The sequence below is a fragment of the Urtica dioica genome, chromosome 5 (assembly GCF_054948205.1).
Source record: "Urtica dioica subsp. dioica isolate 48M chromosome 5, U.dioica_male_clone48M_v1_H2, whole genome shotgun sequence".
Classification (NCBI taxonomy): domain Eukaryota; kingdom Viridiplantae; phylum Streptophyta; class Magnoliopsida; order Rosales; family Urticaceae; genus Urtica; species Urtica dioica.
The window spans coordinates 35,297,530-35,312,592 of NC_142760.1; the positions used below are offsets into that span (position 1 = coordinate 35,297,530).

General features: G+C 41.2%; 2 protein-coding genes across 2 annotated transcripts; one reads left to right on the forward strand and one right to left on the reverse strand.

The window, feature by feature from the left end:
- Window positions 1-744: 744 nt before the first annotated feature.
- On the forward strand, window positions 745-8,472 carry LOC149398106 (putative disease resistance protein At5g63020). Its single transcript, XM_089614447.1, has 3 exons — window positions 745-885; window positions 941-1,084; window positions 8,359-8,472. The coding sequence occupies exons 1-3, from the start codon at window positions 745-747 to the stop codon at window positions 8,470-8,472; spliced, it is 399 nt and encodes a 132-aa protein (XP_089470573.1).
- Window positions 8,473-10,506: 2,034 nt separating this feature from the next.
- LOC149398107 (uncharacterized) lies at window positions 10,507-13,488 on the reverse strand. Its single transcript, XM_089614448.1, has 6 exons — window positions 13,214-13,488; window positions 12,998-13,122; window positions 12,575-12,825; window positions 12,159-12,252; window positions 11,465-11,613; window positions 10,507-11,223 (listed from the first exon to the last, which is right to left on the reverse strand). The coding sequence occupies exons 3-6, from the start codon at window positions 12,697-12,699 to the stop codon at window positions 11,181-11,183; spliced, it is 411 nt and encodes a 136-aa protein (XP_089470574.1). The 5' UTR covers window positions 12,700-12,825; window positions 12,998-13,122; window positions 13,214-13,488; the 3' UTR covers window positions 10,507-11,180.
- Window positions 13,489-15,063: the final 1,575 nt, after the last annotated feature.

Genomic DNA, 15,063 nt, shown 5'->3' on the forward strand with positions numbered 1-15,063 from the left:
GATCAGAGAGGAATATGACGATTGCACGGTGCTGTGGAGGATATCAGGGATCACGAGGATTTCGACGATGCTACGGAGCCGACCCAGAGCGAGGTGCGTGTAGAGGAGCAAGTGGAAGACCTCTTCGCCGAGTTGGAAGCAGAATTGTACCCTGGATGCAAAGAGTTTTCTTCTTTGTCCTTCTTGGTTTCGTTGATGCACCTGAAAGTCACGAACCATTGGACGAACAAGTCGTTCACAGAACTCTTGCAGCTCTTGAAGAAGTCTCATCCAGCTGGTAATCGAATTCCAGAGAAGCATTACGAGCGACTAGTCGCATCTGATTGTACTGTAACGCGCCAAAATATTAGGCGAGGAATGAGTATCCGATGCGACTAGTCGCATCGGATACTGTTCCCGCGAAAGTATCAGATGCGACTAGTCGCATTTGATAGTATATATCCCGCTTTAATATATTATGTTGGAGTATATTTAGGTGTGACTTCTGGTCCGAGGAGTCGCACCTAAAATGTCGCACCTGATAGTGATGACTTTCAGGTGCGATAAGTCGCACCTAAATACATCAGGTGCGGACTTTCAGATGCGACACAGTCGCATCTAAAGTCGCACCTGATGACACTTTCATGTGCGACTTTGGTACTTTCAGGTGCGACAAAAGTCGTACCTGATGCTATATTTTGTACTAGTGTGATTGAAAGGCCGACAACATCGATATTGATAAAAGAAGAGACGACTGAAAAGACGATGGACGAGATCATACGGTTCTGGTTGTCTGAGAAGAAAGTTACACGGATCGGACTGTATGGCATGGGCGGGATCAGTAAGAGAACTATCCTCAGTCATGTCCATAACAACATGTCGAAACATGGAAACAATTTTGACAAGGTAAAATCGCGCGTTAATTTGGTTTGGAGTTTTCGAAAGACGATGACAAAGACAGAAGGACGACAATGTTGTACGAGAATTCAAGAAGGATAAAAACAAGAGGTTTGTGCTTATCATCGACGATTTGTGGGAAGATCACTCTCTTGAAAAGATTGGAATTCCGGATCCAACACTTAAAAGTGGATGCAAGAAAGTAGTGGTAACCCGCTATGGCGACATTTGTAGAAAGACACCACAAGAAATACCACATTTAGCGACGAAACTATTAGCGACGACTTAATCGTCGGTAATAAATCGTCGCTAATCACCCTTTTAGCGACGATAATATCGTCGCTACTTCTTTGGTGCGAAAAATATTAAAGTTTGGCGGCAAAGATAATTAGCGACGACTTTATCGTCGCTAATTCTTTTTTGTCATTGCTAAGTTCGCGGGAAAATAATTAGCGACGATAAATTCGTCGCTAATTATTTCTGAATTCATTTAGCGACGAAAATATCGTCGCTAAATGTGTTTTGAATTTTGACGAATTTTAAAGAGGGAAAAATCTCTCCCATTAAATTAAAACGAAATGATTTAGCGACGATAAAATCGTCGCTAAATATTTGAAATTTACTAATAGCGACGATTTAATCGTCGCTAAATGTCTGGTTAACGTAAGTTCATTTAGTGACGAAATGAAATCATTTAGCGACGATAAAATCGTCGGTAAATGTCTTTAAATACCAGATCGCGACCCAGCTTCCCCATTCGCTCCCAAACCCTAAAATTTACATTTCTCTCTCTCTACTTTCTCCCTCCTCCGCCGTGCGCCTCGTCCGCCGTGTGCCGCCGACGCTCCTCCGCCGTGTGCCTCCCCGGTAAGTCTCTCTCTCTTCACTACTTCTCTCTCTCTCTCCTCACATCTCTCTCCTAAAGTCTCTCTCTCCCTTTGCAGCTCCTCCTCCGCCGCTCCGCCGCCGACGCCGACGCCGCTCCACCACCGATGCCGTCCTTGGCCGCTTCCCCTTCTCTGGCCGCGCGCTCTCCCTCTTATACCGATCGGTAAGTTTTTTTTTTAAACTTTATATATATATATATATATATATATATATATATATATTAGTTAGTTATAGGATTAATATATATTAGTTATAAATTTATTAGTTATAAATTTATTTATATATTAGTTATATATGATTAATATATATAGGATTATAAACTTTAGTTATATATTAGTTATAAATTTATTTTAATTAGTTATATTTACATAATTTATATTTTTAGAATTATATATTTGTTATAAATTTTATAAATTATAAATGAATTAATTAGTTATAAATGAATTATATATTTGTTATAAATTTTATATTTGGTAAAATTATGTAAAACCAATTTGTTAGTTTATGTAAATTAAATGGAATTGTATTTAATTGTTGTTAGAAATGATTAAAAATGTGATGGATTATGAATTTTAATAATCGAACCACTGAGGTTGGATTTATTGTTAGTTTTAGGATGTTTTTATGCAGGTTTTAAAGTTAAAGGCTTGATGCCGGGTTGTTAAGTTTATACGGGAGGTTCTGCCGAAATTTCGGTAGGATCGATCGTGAAATTATAAAATAAAATCCGAAAACTACTAAATTTTGAAATGTTTAATCTATAGGTAAAATGAGTTATCCAAATAGGAATTGGATAATCGATGACCAACGTTTAAGCGTTGAGTTTACGGCTGGCATGACAGAGTTCATGGCAATGGCCCGACAACACGTAAATGTCGAAGGACGAGTTAAGTGTCCATGCAAGAGGTGTAACAACGTGTTGATGCAAAAAATTCCTGATATAGAGAATCATCTCTTTATCAGAGGATTTAAGAGAAATTACACGAGGTGGAACTTTCACGGGGAGGAAGAAGATGACGTAATGCAGTATCAGACGAAGTACAGAGGAGGAGGGATGTTTGATGTTGTACACGATATCTTAGATCACAACGACGTAGACGGTGACGATGACAGTATTGACCCGAATGCAGAAAACCAGAGTGGACAGTTCGATGACCTTTTCAGCGACCTGAACACAGAATTATGGCCGGGTTGTATGGAGTATTCGTCACTCTCATTTGTTGTCACGTTGATGCATTTGAAAGTGATGAACAAGTGGACGAATAAGTCGTTTGATCAGCTACTGAAAGTACTGAAAAAATCTCATCCGATCGGCAACACGATTCCAGAGTCACACTATGAAGCAAAGGCGAAATTGCGTCGATTAGGTATGGGTTACGAGTCGATTCACGTCTGCAAACACGATTGCGTGTTGTTTTGGAAGGACAACGCCAATCTAGACGAGTGTCCAGTTTGTAATGAGAGCCAGTGGCTGAAGAAAGACGGTGGAAAAAACGTAGCGCATAAAGTGTTGCGCTACTTTCCACTGAAAGATCGACTTAAGCGACTGTACGCGAGTCGGCACACAGCTCTAGAGATGCAGTGGCACAAGAATGAACGCATTAAAGAGGATGGTGTACTGCGACATCCGGCAGACGGAGCAACGTGGAAGGAGATCGACCGAAAATATCCCATGTTTGCGGCAGAACCGAGGAACGTCCGGCTTGGACTTGCCGCCGATGGTTTCAACCCATTTGGTGACATGAGTTTATCGTACAGTATGTAGCCGGTAGTCTTGACTGCGTACAATTTACCGCCGTGGTTGTGCATGAAAACATCGTACTTGATGTTAACATTGCTTATACCAGGTCGTAGTGCGCCGGGAAAAGACATGGATGTTTTCTTACGACCGCTGATTGATGAGCTGAAGGAATTGTGGGAAACCGGTGTTGTGTTGAGAGATGGTTCGACCGGTGAGCTATTCATGTTGTTTTCCGTACTTCTATGGACGGTGAATGATTTTCCAGCGAGAAGCAATTTGTCGGGATGGAGTGGTCAAGGGTACCTTGCTTGTCCGACGTGTAACAACGACACACCATCTTTCAAGGCTCGAAACAAGATTGTTTACTGCGATCATCGTCGATTCTTGCCGTTGTTACACCCGATGAGGAAGAGCAAACTGTACAAGGTACGAAATGAGAAACGACCACCACCAGTGAGAAAATCAGCGAGCGATATACTTCGACAATTGCGATTAGTGGAAGATGCAACCCCGGGGAATCACCCTGACTTTGGCGGGAAGAAATGAAAGCGCGATGCGAGTGAGCTGAATTGGACAAAGAAAAGTATTTTCTTCGAGTTGCCGTATTGGTCGAGTCTTACGCTGAAGCATAACCTCGATGTAATGCATATAGAAAAGAATGTATGCGACAATCTTCTGGGTACCTTGCTGAACATTGAGGGGAAGACGAAAGACACCGATAAGGCGCGGTTAACTTTGGCGGACTGGAACAAAAGGCACGAGCTTCATTTGTACCAAGAAGGAGATAGATGGATGAAACCACCTTCGTCATACACTCTGACACCTTCAGAACGGAAGCGGTTTACTGAGTTCTTGAGATCTGTCAGATTTCCCGATGGTTTTGCGGGGAATTTGAAGAAGAATGTTACCGCGGATGGGAGGTTGACGGGTTTGAAGTCTCACGATTGTCACGTGATTATGCAGCGCCTATTGGCTCCTGCTATTCGTCCTTTTATGGATCGAACAATTCGAGATGCCATAATAGAGCTCTGCAACTTCTTCAGACTTATTTGCTCTAGAACGCTGGTAATTTCAGACATTGAGAAGGCGCAAGAGGATGTGAAGCTTATATTGTGTAAGTTGGAACGCATTTTCCCGCCTGATTTCTTCACAATCATGGTTCATTTGGTAATGCATCTACCGGAGGAGGCAATTAACGGAGGTCCAGTTCATATGCGGTGGATGTATCCATTTGAGAGATACCTTGGAACGCTCAAGAACTTTGTGCGTAATCGAGCTAGATCAGAGGGTTCAATTGCCAAAGCCTATGTTGTAGATGAAGCATTGACATTCTGCTCAAGGTATCTAGAAGGCGTTGAGAATCGTTTCAACATGCCCCAACGAACAGACGTCGCGTCTAACTTCGAAGGTGTCGAACGGGAGTTATCGGTGTTTCAGTCATCAAATTGTCGGCCTTACGGGAAGATGACCACGATACGCTTAGATGAGAATATACGATTGCTCGCTGAGTGGTACATTTTACGAAATTGTCCCGAAATTGACGATTTCATGAGGTAAATGAGTGAAATAAATGAACTTGAATTATATTTATACGAAGTGATGTATTAAATGAACATGAATTTTATTTCAGTGAACACATAGATCTCATGGAATTAGAAGGTCGGCCAGATGTTGAAGAAACACATCGACTTGAGTTCCCAAAATGGTTTTGGGAAAAGGTATTTGACTAATAAACTCAAAGAATATGAGATAACTAATAACCGACTCGTTAATGGTTGTATGTAGGTATTTCGCATGAGCCAAGACGGATTATCCGTTACCTCCGAATTATATGCATTGGCATTAGGACCACATTTCGCACCACAGACGTATCCGTGTTGTGTAGTGAACGTAGTTAAATTTATCTCCCGTCAACGTGATAGCAAAAGAACGACTCAGAATAGCGGGGTATGTGTACCAAGTGAAGGAGGTCACGACTTCTACGGTCAAGTAGAAAACGTCATTGTCTTGACATATCAGAACAATTGTCGCGTCGTCTTATTTCAATGTCGTTGGTTCGGTGACCAAGATCCGAGGAAAAGGACACGCAACGACAATAACTTGACAAGCGTGTATGTGGCAAAAGAATGGTACAAAGACGAGTCATTTATTTTGGCAACTCAAGCGAAACAAGTTTTCTACTTGGAAGATAACTTGAATGGTCCTGATTTGCGAATCGTCGAAGAGTGTAATCATCGAAATGTATGGGATCTTCCTGATATTGACCTCATTCTTGGTCAATCTTCGTCTTCAGTTCAGTTGTCAGTAGAACCGTTAGATTTAGATTCACTGTCAACGCGTCATCAGTCTGCGATACCAGAGCCCGTGAGCAACGACGCAGTGAACTTGTTGGAAAATATTGAAGAAGAAGAGTTTATCGATGACGAAGAAACTGAGGACGAAGATTTGATGGAAGAAGATGATTTGTCAGACGACGATGATTGATAGTATATAACGTTTTTCATTTACTTACTAAATTAACTGATTTAAATCATTACGAATGCATAACTAAATAAATTTTGTTTTGAATTTCAGATGGCTGCGGCTACAGGAGCTGGAGGCAGCGGAGGCGGGGATGACTTCTTAGCCCGTCTCCCGAATTATTGCCAGTCGGCGCCCGTACGTGATGGCGTCGAAGAAGAAGACGAGGATATCGATCCGGCCGTGCATGGGCCGACGATCGGGCTTCGATCTGAGCGTGCACGGCGCCCTGGGGTGAAGGAAGTCGTTATTTATAACGAGGAGTTTCAGTCGTTCTTGCAGCCAGAGCGCGAGATGGATCCGGATCTCGCGACGTTCACGAATACGCTCGGGTTGGTCGTCCGAGACAAGATCTCGCCTACGGTCCCAAGGTGGACGACTGCGAACGTGGGGCCGGCGAAGGAGGCCGAGATCCGAGCAGCGATTCGAGACAAGTACGACATTCGAGTCGATGGTGATGCAACCGGGAAGAAGAAGGCGATTGTCGATGCGGCAATCATTCGAGACGCGAAGACTCGTCTTCGCGATTGGAGGCATACGTTGCGGTCATGGTTCGACATCGACTGCAAGAGCAGCGTACAGGTGGCGCGGTCGCTGAAACCGAAGACCGTTAAGCTCGACACCGAATGAGAGACGCTGATACAACGATATACGAGCGATGAGTTTAAGGTAATATCGAATCATTTACGTTAATCGAATGTTTATTAAACGATTTTTTATTTACGTGTACGTTTACTTATATTACAGGCTATACAAGCGAAGAACAAGGCGAATCGCGCGAAAAAGAAGACGAAGACTCGACAGGGGACGATTGGGTTCTCAACCCACCGCATGAAGAACGTAAGTTTTATGTTTATATGATACATCAAATCGTTAAAATTATCTAACACTTGAAGTTTTGTTTACATGCAGAAGAGCGCCGAGACATGCGCTTTCGAGAGCTTGTTTGCGAACTACAGGCGCCAACATCAGTCCGACAAGTCCGAGTGGCTGACTCCTGAAGCCTCCGCACGTTATGTAAGTTTACATTTATTTTTCTTATTTTCCGATTAATAGATACTAACTAGTTAATTATATCAGGATCGACTGGTCGATAGATTCAACACGTTGCGAGCGGAGGCTGAGCAACAAGGAGCGGACGTTGATATTTCCGTCCTAGAGCAGCAGGCGATCCGCGATATTATGGGTTCGCGGTCTGATCACTTGACCGGCATCGGACGTTTGGTGCCACAGGGAGCACGGATGGCGGCTGAAGTCGCCGAAGTCTACGGTAGTTCGGAGGCTGGGACGTCGCATCCAGGATATATCTCCCAGGAGGTGTTCACGTCGACCATCGCCTCATTCGCCGAGGCAATACAGAGTCAGGTGCCCGGCCTCAACCTGAGCTCGTTTATGCCTCAATTTCCACAGAGTTCACAGCACGCTCCGTCATCCCACAGCCAGCAGACTCCGACGGCCGGCGTCCACACTCCGACGCTCGGTGTCCACACTCCGACGGGCGGCCAGCAGAGGACTCCCGACGCTAGCCAGCAGACGACGCCCGGCGGACCAAGTCAGTCTACTCCGACGCCGCAGCCTGCAGAACTTCAGCGCCAGCAGAAGAACGTTTCTCGTCGAGGAGGGGGAATAACGAGCGGCGGGACGACAAAGCAAACGTCGCGACTAGTGGTTTATTAGTTGTTTTGTGTATTTATTATTTACATATTTCTCGATAACCAAAAACGTACGTAGCCGGATTTTATATAGTTGTTGATTTGGATAATATAATTTAGTTTTTATTTGATTTTTCATTTTAGAATTTCACAACCAAAAAACCGTAAAAAAATAAATAATTAACGACGAAAAAAAATAAATTATAATAATAATAAAATTCCACACAAACTTTTAGCGACGACTTTGTCGTCGCTAATTCACGCGGGAATTTTTCCCCGCGCCAATTAGCGACGCTAATTATCTGTTTCAAAACGAAAAAAACTTCTCGTCACAACATTTAGCGACGATTTTGTCGTCGCTAATGCACGCGGGAATTTTTCCCGCGCTAATTAGCGACGAAAAAGTCGTCGCTAATTATCTGTTTCAAATTGAAAAAAAACTTCTCGTCACAACATTTAGGGACGACTTTATCGTCGCTAATATCGTCGCTAAATATTTACCGACGAATAAATCGTCGCTAAATATATTTAGGCACGGACAATTAGCGACGATTATTATCGTCGCTAAATACATTTAGCGACGATTCCCGGGTTATTACCGACGAAAAAATCGTCGGTAAATGTTGTAAATGTTGTAGTGAGATGCATTGTGAACCGATAATTAAAATGGGATTTCTACAGGAACACGAGGCACTGTACTTGTTCTTGGCCAACATTGGAGTAAACGTCGCATCAGACCCAACTTTGAATAATATGGTGGTTCATGCAGTAAAGAATGTGCACGTCTTCCGCTAGCGATTTTGACAATGGCGACAATTTTGAGAGATGAAACGGAGTTGGCAGAGTGGACGGTTTTGCTTGACAAGCTGAAGAACGCTCGCAACTTTAATTTCAAGTGATATAACAATGACTTTGAGGTTCATTTATGATAAGTTAAAGGATGATAAACTCAAAGAATGTCGTCTATATTGCGCGATGTACGCTGAAATAGATGTAGGAATCGTTGAAGAAGCTAGGACATGGTAGTTACAGATGTGTAGTTGCCAAGTTAAGTTGAGCCAACTTGTGCGTAATTGTCTGTTGATTGATACAGTTCACAGGTCCGGGCGAAATGTATGAATCTCCATGACTCGATAAGGGATATGGCGATACAGATCATGCGCGAAAGTCCTTTACGGTTCTTAGTGCGGACAGGAGAAGGGTCTAATTCGTTGAAGCCTAAAGCATGATGGAATGAGAAACTTGAGATGGTTTTAATTATCGGAAACAAAAATGCCATATTACTCCCTTTCTCTGAGCCTCCAAATTGTCCCAAATTGTCTAGGCTTCTTTTCAACAAAATCCCAAAGTTAAATAATTTTTCCGAACATACGAAGGGACTCGGAGTTCTCGGTCTATCTAAAACATGTATTTGTAGGCTGCCTAGTTCCGCCTCCTTTTTGCCAAACCTTTTCATGTTTTTGCTTGAAAGGTTCGGAGAGTGTTATGATATTTCGGATCTGTCAGAAGTACGAAACTTGATAAGGCTGGATTTGGGTCGTACAAGAGTCAATCAAGTTCCTCAGGGTGTCGAAAAGATGGCCAAATTGAGGAACCTCGACTTAAGTAAGACGGAGATCAGGTATTATGAGAAAAGGCTTTGGTGCTGTCTCCCCAAACTAAGGTATCTCTCGATTTATGTGATGATAAACGCACAATTGGTGAGCATGGAAGAGTTGGCGACTCTAAGGAACCTAAACACTCTATCAATTATTTTCGATCCAGATGAGATGGACGACTCGATCATTCCTCTTGAAGATTTATACAAGCAAAGCTTGAAAGGTCGAAGTCCCCTGATAGTTCTTCCCCATAAGCTCGATAATCTCAACATAATACGCTACTAGGGGGAATAATTTGTGTACTCTCATTTCCTTTGATAATATAATAAACTTGGAGAGGCTTTCATTTTACAACTCCGAGATGGAGTATTTGGTTAATGACACGCCGACCGTTGTGTTTCTTATTCAAAATATTGGTCTTCATGAATCATGGTCACTTGGAGCCTTTTCCTCACTCAAGAAATTGACTATTCGGCATGGTATCAACTTGAAAAATTGTTTGATGCGACCAATGAGGCCTCATTACCTGATCTGGAAGAGATCACAATCCAGGCTTGTGGGTATTTGTTCGAGATAATGGAAAATGAAAAGGACGATACAATAATGACTCTTCCCAGTCTGAAGTTATTAATGTTGGAGTGTTTGAAAAGTTTAAAGAGTGTTCTGTTTGTCGCGGATTCCTTGTCGAAGATTGTGATACGTGACTGCCCAACGTTGAAAAGGCTGGATTTCCTGGACAAAGAACCGCATCCCTCCTCTGTTGGAGTTGTCGAGATTGACGCAGAACCCTGGAAGTCGTTGGCGGCGGAGATTATGGTACACTGATCAGTCTTTAATGCAACAAGCTTGTATGTTTGGAGCCACATTGTGATTATCATAGAATGTGTTTGGTCATGTAGGAACCCAAACTGTTGTCTCTCATATCTAAGTCATATCTAATTGTACTAATGAACAAGTCTTATTTGCGTGGTAGAAATGTTTAAATATAACATTCGGCTCATTGGACAAGTGTTTTAAAAATGTGGGCCACAGGTGAAAAGGTTTGACATAATATGACAAACCATCTAAGCGTTTTTGACATGTAAAGCTTCATGGGCTGAACAAGTTAAATATTAATTAAGTAGAATATGTTTTGATGTAAAGCTTTGTTTTTGGAGCCACAATGTAATGATAAGGTTAGAATGTAAGGGGAAATCTGCTCCTCTTAAGATATCTGTGATTTTAAGGTTATTTAAAAGGTCATCAGAAACATAGGTGGTAATAAGACTCGGAATCGTCAACTTAACAAATAAATATTCGGAGTCAGAAAGCCACTCTTCTATCTAGAAGACAGCTCTAAACAGAAACAGAGTCCAGAGCTTGAAACAAACTCTGTGGCCTCAGTTGTATCCCTGTTAGTCAGATTTCAAGCTAGCTTTAGGTCCCAAGAGATGTCGCCATTGTCCAAAGGGTCTGTCGTGGCAAACTCTAATTGACTAAGTTGGGCGAGACCGGAAGTATTCCAGCTCGAGAGGATCTTCGAACAGCCAAGGATCTTTCCAAAAGCGAACGCCGAACCGTCACAAACTTTCCATGAGACTCTACCGAAAAAATCCTCACTGACCGAATACATAGATTTCCGAGGGCTGTGGTGTGTTACTCGGAGGATAAATTCGGGTCCTATTCATTCTCCATCGTGCAAAAAGAATCACTCTCTAGCAGACCTTTATTTAGCTACTTAGCTAGCAGACCTCTCGATCCTCGATGCTTCCTATACCAAGACCATCTAGGGAACATGATATATTGCATTAGGCCAATCTTATTTAAAATTAGAGGCCAATTTTGAGGAAACATGTTGAGGATCTCAATTTATTAACAATGTTTACAAGAAAGTGTATGAATTCAAGCGCTATTTTTTGCTGGAACTCATTCGCAGCCCTTCCCCAAACAATTCAGACAACGCTGGACTCTGCAAAGTTTCACCGTAATTAAAAGAATTATGTACGCAAAACAATGCAAGTAAAGGAATACTCAAACCTATATTACTACAATGTATGAGAGAGATGAAAATGTAATTCACAGTTTGTAAGCGAATAGAGCGCAACAAGAGCACTCTAAAACAGACATCATTGGAACTTCAGAAGTAAAAAAAAAAAAAAAAAAAAAAAAAAAAAAAAAACAGTGAAACTCGAAAGGGAATTCAGACGAACCTGTTTCCATCGCAGGTTGGGCATAAGCAAGGATTAATGGCCTCAGGCTCGAACAAAGGAGACCACTGAATCGTCAAATTTCCATTACATAGTTTGCATATCCAAAACCCTTTACCTCTGCAAACCCAACATGGAACCCCAACACTTCTCTGCATTGATTAAAAACAAAACAAAAAAAAAAAAAAAAACATAAATTTTAAATTAAATCCACCAAATGCTGCTGCGGTAAACTGAGGTATTATATTCTCACTACATTGCCCAAAATCGTACTCCATCTACATTGAGATAATAAAGATAAAAACACTTCACTTGCTATTCTTAAAAAATCTTTAAGCCTTAAGTTCTCTTATACTAAAAAGAGCTGAGAATGCTCTACTATCTAACCAATCATAAGCAACAAAAGAATCGATTTCCATTTTTCAAATTTATCTTCAAAATTGCTCTAATTTCTCCAATCAATTTGAGATTGGAAGCAATTCAGGCCGATGCTATTATGCTCTGATCGAGCAACTGGTCAACTCCTGCGCATTCTGCAATGCCTTAGCCGAGGAAACCCCAAAAAATGAACATGATTATGAATATGAATCATTTCATAAGACGGCAATGCGCTCAGTGTCAGTGGTGTCATACATTGCGATCACAACCACATTTATGTCCTCGAGAGAGTACTCGCTCCCGTTCAGTTCTTTTTTACAGTCCCGTCGGACACGATATCTTGATAGTCGTCGTGCTTCTCAAATATCACTGTAGGATTAGGCAGGAAATTATAATTCTTCACCTCCGATTTACTGATACGAGACTTTACATCAAACGTCGAGTCAGCTTCCGATTATTTCCTGGTTTTTCCCGAGCATTTCGTCGAACAGTTGGCGTGCTTCTTATTGACCTTTTAGGTAACTAGCCGGCGCACTATTTCCACGTGGAGTCTCCTTTGGTAGGTCCTCTGAGGGTTACGATCGGAAATTCCATTGTTCCTAACTGAATTTCGCCCCAAATTTGACAGAACCGAACTCAACGTGTATGCCCAGATTATGAGCAAATGAGAGAGCGGAATCAGAGTTTGTAATGTCCAAATAAAAAGAGGGAAGCTTTGCAAAGGTTTAGACTGACCCGTTTGGCTTTGGCTTCGGCGGTGCTGCCATGGCGGCGGAGGAGACGAGGTTTAGCGCGACAAGTCCTCCGCCGATTAGAGAAGCGCTCGTTGCCAGAGCTCTCAGTGGTGGGTTCTGTTTCATGGCTTTAATTGTGTGTGAATTATAAGACTCGCTGTTTCAGGCTTTTTAATAAACAGTTGGACTACGTGGTTGGCGATTGTGTGTGCCTGAGTAAAGATTCTCATTTTCTTCTTCTCCAGCTGATCCCTAATCAAACAAAAAAAAAAAAAACACAGAATCGAGAAACTGTGTTTATCAACAAGCGATTCGATCGAATTAGGTCACAGGCTTCAAAGAGATTTCATCTTCACACAGATCGTAAAATCCGGGACCTAAAACAAGACATGAATTTATCGAGTGTTGATCGGTTTGGTAGTACCAGTGGTGGTGAGTGGTGAGGACGAGCTATTGAGAACGACGCCGTGTTCTCCGGCGGCTTTGAGGATCTTCTCCGGCTCGACAGGATCAACCGCCGCCGCTTCTTTCGTCGTCTCGTCCACGATCCTGAAACGGCGATATCAAATTATTCAGTTCAATCAATGGTAATACAATCATTGAGTAAGAAATTCAGAGAATCGATCGTTCGTATACATACAGGTAAGAGTAGCTGTCTTCTAAGCAAGGTAGGTGATAAATCTTCATTTTTTTTTTCTTCTTCTCTGTTGCACGGTTCGTTTGAGTTCTGGGGATTCTGATAGCTTTGAACAGACGGTGAAGCAACTTGGAGGAAGAGAAGCCTGGATCGAGCAGCGCAAAAATGGCGACGCCGACTCTGCGTAAGCCCTCTTCGCTGTTCTCTCCGCCTTAGACGGTCCCGAGGCCGCAGAGCAAGCCCTTCAAAGATCATCGATTGTGGGGAGGAGATTAATTATTATTGAATTTTAACATTGCTTTTTTAATTTTTAAACATTAAAAAAAAAAAAAAAACAAATCAAAGCAAGAAAAATGGTTGCAAGTATTATCACGATAAATTGTTCCATTTACCGTCAATTTCATAACATTTTTCTGATTTCCACCAAAAGATTAATTTGATCCAAAATATCACCGATATATCAACAATGTTGACATCTAATAGTGAATGGCAAAAATAGATGTCAACATTGTTGATATAGATGGTGACATTTTGGACAAAATTAATCTTTTGGTGAAAAGTGGGAAAATATTATGAAATTGGTAACAAATGAGACAATTTCTCTATTATCATTTCCCAATTTATAAATACTATTTTCCCTTCATTCTATTTTTTCTTCTTTTCTCTCTTTTATCTCTCTCTCTCTCTCTCAAACCATTACCACACTCACCACCACCACCAACAGTCTTTCAAAAAAAAAAAAAAAACTTGAGAACTATTCTCATCTCCAAATTTCCGAAAACCACTATCCGCCATAAACCATGCCCTAAAATAGACCGCGGCGACGCCATGAGGCAAAGTTGTTGGGCGAATATGTTGCCGGAGCTTCTGAGAGACGTTTTCATGAAGATTGAGGAGTCTGCCGGAATTGGCGCGAGATTCTCAGATAAATCGTCGGATCGCCGTAGCTCTTCGGGAAACTCACTTTTCCCGATCTCTCTCAAACAGGTATTCTTTTTTCCTTTTTCTTTCTTGAACTAACTACATTGTAATTGCATTTTAATTTCATAAAAATAAAAAATTCAACTTCAACCGACGACGGAAAATTCCTTCTGGATGCTCGAAAATACACACGCCCCACCCTGAACTCTGATGACGTGTCCAAATGAATCAATACTTTCGTTGGAAAATTGAGGTATCGATTCAAGCTCAACAACACTACTACTATGCTCTTGTCTAGTGTTTTATTTTTTGGGTACTTAATATGTGCTCTAGTAAGGATGTTTATTTTTTTGGGTATTTAATTCTAATTATAATTTTTAAATATATGTTTGGCTGGTGGGGATGTTTGCTTATGTTTTAATTTGGGTAATGTGCTTTTTTTTAAGGATTTCGGTAACAAGAGAGGAGAAAAAAACCGAACCTACTAGAGAATTGGTAACCACAACATATGTTCCAGTTTTTATTCTTTATATTTGTAATATTCCAATGACAATCTTAGATAATTTCTTATTATTCCGATCCAATGAGTAATGTACTTGTTGCTTTTTTTGTTTATACAATCATATCTAATGTCATAAACGAATTATATTTAATTACCATTTGTAAAATAATGTTCACCGAGAAGTTTACTCTGTATTTGCTCTTATTTTGGCTCTAAAGAAAACAATGAAAGATAAGAGCATTGTTACAATCATTAATAATATCAATCGTGTAAAGAGTTAGTGAATTGTTTAAGCAAAAGTAATAATATCATCATTAATCAACTCCAAAATCCAAATTTTATACATGGGACAAGCTTCGGTGGTCGTTTGTAAATGGGACAAGCTTCGGTAATTTTTTTGAAGTAGAAATATTTCTCAATTAACATATAT

Coding starts and splice junctions, on each gene's coding strand:
- LOC149398107 (XM_089614448.1), bottom strand. CDS start 12,699: ATGAAACAGAACCCACCACTGAGAGCTCTGGCAACGAGCGCTTCTCTA. Junction 12,253..12,574: donor CCGAAGCCAAAGCCAAACGG/GTCAGTCTAAAC, acceptor GTCTCGTATCAG/TAAATCGGAGGTGAAGAATT. Junction 11,614..12,158: donor ATATCGTGTCCGACGGGACT/GTAAAAAAGAAC, acceptor TAATCAATGCAG/AGAAGTGTTGGGGTTCCATG.
- LOC149398106 (XM_089614447.1), top strand. CDS start 745: ATGGACGAGATCATACGGTTCTGGTTGTCTGAGAAGAAAGTTACACGG. Junction 886..940: donor ATGGAAACAATTTTGACAAG/GTAAAATCGCGC, acceptor TGACAAAGACAG/AAGGACGACAATGTTGTACG. Junction 1,085..8,358: donor GTGGATGCAAGAAAGTAGTG/GTAACCCGCTAT, acceptor GGATTTCTACAG/GAACACGAGGCACTGTACTT.